The sequence below is a fragment of the Cygnus atratus genome, unplaced genomic scaffold, assembly GCF_013377495.2.
Source record: "Cygnus atratus isolate AKBS03 ecotype Queensland, Australia unplaced genomic scaffold, CAtr_DNAZoo_HiC_assembly HiC_scaffold_314, whole genome shotgun sequence".
NCBI classification, from domain to species: domain Eukaryota; kingdom Metazoa; phylum Chordata; class Aves; order Anseriformes; family Anatidae; genus Cygnus; species Cygnus atratus.
In genome coordinates this window covers 1-5,000 of record NW_026109906.1, presented here as the reverse complement: position 1 = coordinate 5,000, position 5,000 = coordinate 1, and the positions used below count along the sequence as shown (strand labels likewise).

General features: G+C 59.6%; 2 protein-coding genes across 2 annotated transcripts; one reads left to right on the top strand and one right to left on the bottom strand.

Annotated features, from left to right (window-relative positions):
* Positions 1 to 65: 65 nt before the first annotated feature.
* On the top strand, positions 66 to 1,896 carry LOC118256057 (protein PBDC1). The gene is made up of 5 exons (XM_050716742.1): positions 66 to 176; positions 863 to 922; positions 1,053 to 1,193; positions 1,265 to 1,376; positions 1,583 to 1,896. The coding sequence occupies exons 2-5, from the start codon at positions 878 to 880 to the stop codon at positions 1,702 to 1,704; spliced, it is 420 nt and encodes a 139-aa protein (XP_050572699.1). The 5' UTR covers positions 66 to 176; positions 863 to 877; the 3' UTR covers positions 1,705 to 1,896.
* A 282-nt stretch (positions 1,897 to 2,178) lies between these two features.
* Positions 2,179 to 4,448, bottom strand: LOC126913695 (exportin-7-like). The gene is made up of 3 exons (XM_050716743.1): positions 4,315 to 4,448; positions 3,874 to 4,001; positions 2,179 to 3,712 (listed from the first exon to the last, which is right to left on the bottom strand). Exons 1-3 carry the CDS (start codon positions 4,411 to 4,413, stop codon positions 3,619 to 3,621), a joined length of 321 nt encoding a protein of 106 aa, XP_050572700.1. The 5' UTR covers positions 4,414 to 4,448; the 3' UTR covers positions 2,179 to 3,618.
* Positions 4,449 to 5,000: the final 552 nt, after the last annotated feature.

The following is a 5,000-nucleotide window of genomic DNA, read 5'->3' as shown; positions in this document are numbered from 1 at the left end:
GCGCTGGTGGGGGCCGGGGGGGGCCCAGGGGGGGGCCCGGGGCCGGGGGGGGGTCGGTCCCGGTCCGGGGGTCCGGGTGCGGGGGGGCTGAGCCGCTTCTCCCCCCGCAGGGACCCGGCGAGGCCGCCGCGGCCGCTCACGCCCTGACGCTGCCGGCCGAGGCCTACGGGAACGACGTGAGGGGGGGCACCGGGACCGGGGGGGGGGCAGCGGGACCGGGGGGGGCCACGGGGGGGTACGGGGACCCGCGGGCTACCGGGGCCGGGGGGGGATTGGTACCGGGGGGGGGGAACGGGGAGGGGTCGGTACCGTGGGGGGAGGTGGTGCCAGGGGGGTATTTGGGGGGGGGGACCGGGGGGGCACCGGGACCGAGGGGGGCTCTGGGAGTGGGGGGGTACCGGAGGGGGTCGGGACTGGGGGGGTATCGGGGGGGGAGGTGGGATGAGGGGGGTACCGGGGGGGAGGTTGGGACCGGGGGGGGGGGTCGGGACCTGGGGGGTATATTGGGGGGGGACTGGGGGGGATCGGTACCGAGAGGGGGTATTGGGGGGGGTCGGTACTGGGGGGGGCTTGGTGCCGGGGGGAGCTCAGGAGGCAGTATGGTGGGGTTACTGGGGGGGTTGGTATGGAGGCGGGGTAATGGGGGGGTCTTGGTACTGGGGGGGTGTCTCAGTACTGGGGGGGTGTCTTGGTACTGTGGGGGGTGGTCTTGGTACCAGGGGGGTGTATCTCGGTACTGGGAGGGGGTCTTGGTACTGGTAGGGGGTGTCTCAGTGCTGGGGGGGTGTCTTGGTACTGAGGGGGGGCCCTGGTACCGTGGGGGGGTCACAGAAGATGCCTCACGCCGCGCTCCGTCCCGCAGCCCAATGTGGAGCTGATGTGGGCCATGAGGGCCTACCAGCACGCCGAGGTCTACTTCAACGTAAGGCTGCGCTAAATTGGGGAAGGGGCGTTTTGGGGATGGCCCCCCCCCCTCTGACAGCGCTTCGAGGGGTGGCTGGGGGGGGGCACAGCCCTGCAGCGTCGCCCCCCCCCCCCCCTCCGCCCCGCAGCTCATCTCCTCGGTGGACCCCAAGTTCCTGAAGCTCACCAAAGCGGACGAGCAGATCTACGGCGAATTCAGGAAAACCTTTGGCGACCTGAAAATCGACGTCCTCGACCCCGAGGAGCTCAAATCGGAGGCGGCCAAGGAGGTGGGTGCTGAGGGGGGGCCGGAGGGGGGTCCCGGTGCCCCCCGCAGCCCCCCACAACCCCCCGTCCCCAGAAGTGGCGCCCGTTCTGCATGCGCTTCGAGGGGGTGGTGGAGGACTTCAACTACGGCACCCTGCTCCGCCTGGACTGCAGCAAGGGCTACACGGAGGAGAACACGATATTCGGTGAGCCAGCACTGTGCCGGAGGGCTGGCACCATCACGGGGACCAGCACGGTGCCAAAAACCTCATACCCACTTGTTTTTACCCAAAACCCCCACCCAGCATCCGTGCCGTGCCCTGCGGGCTGGTAACGGGGCTGGAAGAGGCGGCAGTAGGGACGAGGCTGCACCCCCTGACCTGCTCTGAGCCCATTTTTCCCCCCCTTCCAGCCACCAGAATCCAGTTTTTTGCCATCGAAATAGCTCGGAACAGAGAGGGCTGCAACAGCGTCGTCTACAACAGTGCCAAGAAGCCAGCGGCGGCCGTGGCAGAGGAAGCAGTGACGGCGTGAGGACAAGCTCGGCTCCAGCGTGCGCCCGATGGCAGGACGAGACCACCCGGACCAGGGGCTGCTGCCCCTTTTCCCCAGGGGACATGAGCAGCGTGAGGCAGGGCAGCATGGGGCATCCCGTCCCTCATGGTGCAGAGCCCCTGGAGCTCAGCCTCCGCTTGCAGAGTGTAAATAAAATGTTTTAAAAAACCCCTTCCTCGTGCTGCGGGTGTTGAACGCTCCGGACCTGCTGATAGCGTCAGAGCTCCGTAGACCTGAAAGCTAAGGAGCTGTCTCTGAACCCACTTTGATTTCACTGCCGTGGTGTCAGCAGGCTTCAGCACTGCTGCTGGAGGCTTGGAGCCCGAGCGCGAGCCACCCACTCGACTCCAAGGTGCTTTGTGACCCGATAAATGCCCAACAAACCCCGGCAAAGCGCGGGCCAGCTCGGCGCGGGGCCCCTCTCCCAAGCACAGGCCAGCCCAGCTCAGTAGAAACCATTGAAGTTTATTTGCAGTCACAATGCTTACACTGTATGCAGCAAACACCCTTACAAGTCAACCAGCAATCTGCTCACGCGAAAAAAGGACCCAACACACAATCGCCAGAGGAAAGAACAAAAAAAAAAAAGGGGGGGGGGGAAATTAAGAGTTAGGTGGTGTCTGGGAAGAGAAACTGAAACCCTAAGGACTGAGCGTCTGTGGGTAGAGCTGAGCAAGAGAATGCACACGACTAGCAGCAACAATAGTGGAAAAAGTACAAGGCAAACAGGTTCCCTCCCCCATCAGCTTTCCTCTGTAAGTAAATTTTATATCCAAAACATTTATTATGGTGACTTAGAAAAAAATGGAATCATTTTAAAGGGGAGGGGGGGGTGTTAAATACTTCATGCTAGGCAAACCTTGTTATTAAGAACCCCGGGCAGCAGCCCCGTGCCCCGGCCGAGCACCCACGCGCTGCTCACGCTCGCTGCTCGGTGGCCGGGAGCACGACGAAGCTCGCCCTCAGCCCGGCAATTCCTCCTGTGCCTCCTGCTTGACTGAGATGGGGGAAAGAAAAAAAAAGGAGCAGAGGCCGGGGAGCGGGCGCCCAGCGCGGTGCCAGCCCCGGGGCTCGCCCGGAGGGGAGGCGAGGACCCGGGTGGCAGCGGGGGGACGAGGGGACAGCGGGTACTGCTACACCGGGGGGACGGGAGAGACACCCACGAGCAAGCACGAATGAAGAAGATCACGCGGCATGGCTTAGAGTTCCTAATAACAAGGGCAAGACGGTAACAGGAAGTCGTGATTTCGAGGGGCTTAATAAGAAAAAATATACATTTGGAATTTTACAATGCTTTTCTGTTGTCTTTTTTTTTTTTGTTGGTTTTTTATTTATTTTTTTTTTGCTTCTCTCTACGCTTGTCACTAAATATATCTCTGCACTTTCACACACCCACCCCTCGCCCAGTAAAGCTTCAGGCCTGCAGGACACGCTTTCCTCACTTGCATACACAACCCTCACGCCAGCACCGGTGCACCAGGACTCTGTAAAAATTTCAATCACACTTTTTTTTTTTTTTTTTTTTTAAACTGAGTCAATATAAACCTTGTTCAAAATGTTATGAAAAAATGTACATGTTTATACAAGGCAGGCTGCAGCAGAGCGCTGGCGTTCCACGCAGACGTTCGGGTAGGGAGACGCTGGATTCTTGCACCTGGCTTTTGCCCTTCCACCCCCTCCCACGGAAACAGAAGCACCCTGCCCCGGTGAGCTCAACCACCCCTCCTGTTCCCTCCTCCCTCGGGACGTGGAGTACGGCCAAAGCGAGCGCCGCAGTCCAGCCCTGGGGAAGAGCAGGGATTAGAAACGCCCTCTTTTCTTTCCATCGGAAACGGTAACCCCTCTGGGCCAGGCCAAAGAGATGCTGCTCTGTACAGGTGGAGCTGGGAGACGTCAGCTCATCATGTCGTTGCTGTTGACTCCGTAGGTGGAATTCTTCATGGAGTCGTTCACCTCTCGCCGGAACGCCGACAGGTTTTGCGTAAACCTGAGGAAGAGGCAGGGCAGCGCGTCAGAGCCGGAGGTCATCGCCTGTTCCTCAGGGGTTTTGCTCTCCGTGAGGCTGCCACGAGGTGTGCTGGACTCTGCACTAAACTACGGGCTCAGCACACCTCGGGACGGGCACAGCCGCACGTTTTTGGTACTGACCTGTCCCTGTTCTTGGTTAGGAGGTTGCGTTCGATGCCTTCCATGAGGTTCTCGAAGCAGAGGTGCATCGCCTGCTGTTTCTCCGGAGGCTGGCTGTTCACTATGCTGTTCCTCAAGTCAGAGAAATACTGCAGGAGACACGAGAAGGCCGGGTTCGCTTTTAGAGGACTAGCCAGCTGGGCTTTAGGACAGAGCATACGCAACAGGAAAGAGGGAGGAAATGTGCTACAGCTCTTTGGGTGGCTCCTAGTGCTCTTATAAACGAGAACTTAACGGGATTCATTAGAGCCACAGCTGCTCAGGGAAGGGCTGCGCACCCTGCTCTCTCACTCTCTCCAGTCCTGATTTCCCTGCCCTGCCAACTGTGCTGCTCTGCTCAGCCCAAAGCATCATTTGAGCCCGGAGAGCCCTCCAGCTGCGCGGGGAGGTGGGGACGTTTACCTTCTCGTTGAGTAGTATCAAGCCGAGCAGAGGCCGAGACATTGACCACTGGTTCCTGCAGTCCTCAAAGATGATGATATTCAGCACTGTTGACAGCATCTGGAAGAGGGAAAAGGAGGCTTAGATGCAGCCCTTCCAGTCCAGCTGTGTCCTCACCAGGACGGAACGTGCTCAGAGCACAAGTTCACCTCCACGGCTTCCTTTCCGCAGGAGGAGAAAACCTCCTTACATTACACACGAGGCCACAGCGTGCTCATGCTGCCAGGATGAGCCTCCTCTGAAAGCTGGCTGGCTTCTGTTCCCAGCCAGAAAGCCCAACAGCGATTTCAAAGACTCTCAGGCACTGAGCTTAAAAGCCAAGCACATACAAAGGAGAGCTCGTGCTTCTTTAATGCTTCCAGGGTGATCTGTTGGAGCTTCAGTGCCGCCGTACTCCCAGCATCAGGGGACAAGAGGAAGACCTGGAGCCCCCCGAGCTGCTGGAGAACCCTGCACTGAAGGCACATCTTAGCACCTCTCACCACCTACATATTTATTCCTGACACAACCTACCCTGCCCCAGGGCACCCAGGGGAAGATTGTCTCATCTTCACTTAAACAGGATAACAGCAAGAGCCTAAACGCACGGAGAGCATGCGAGCACATGCTCTGGTGCCCTGAGAAGCTCCCTCAGTCCACGCTAGGGG

Bases quoted from the DNA above. Each gene is read 5' to 3' on its own strand.
- LOC118256057 (XM_050716742.1), top strand. From the start codon at position 878: ATGTGGGCCATGAGGGCCTACCAGCACGCCGAGGTCTACTTCAAC. The intron at 1,194-1,264 runs GTGGGTGCTGAG...CCCCGTCCCCAG, and splicing joins AATCGGAGGCGGCCAAGGAG to AAGTGGCGCCCGTTCTGCAT. The intron at 1,377-1,582 runs GTGAGCCAGCAC...CCCCCCTTCCAG, and splicing joins GGAGGAGAACACGATATTCG to CCACCAGAATCCAGTTTTTT.
- LOC126913695 (XM_050716743.1), bottom strand. From the start codon at position 4,413: ATGCTGTCAACAGTGCTGAATATCATCATCTTTGAGGACTGCAGGAAC. The intron at 4,002-4,314 runs GTAAACGTCCCC...TGTCTCCTGCAG, and splicing joins TGATACTACTCAACGAGAAG to TATTTCTCTGACTTGAGGAA. The intron at 3,713-3,873 runs GTCAGTACCAAA...CCTCTTCCTCAG, and splicing joins CTAACCAAGAACAGGGACAG to GTTTACGCAAAACCTGTCGG.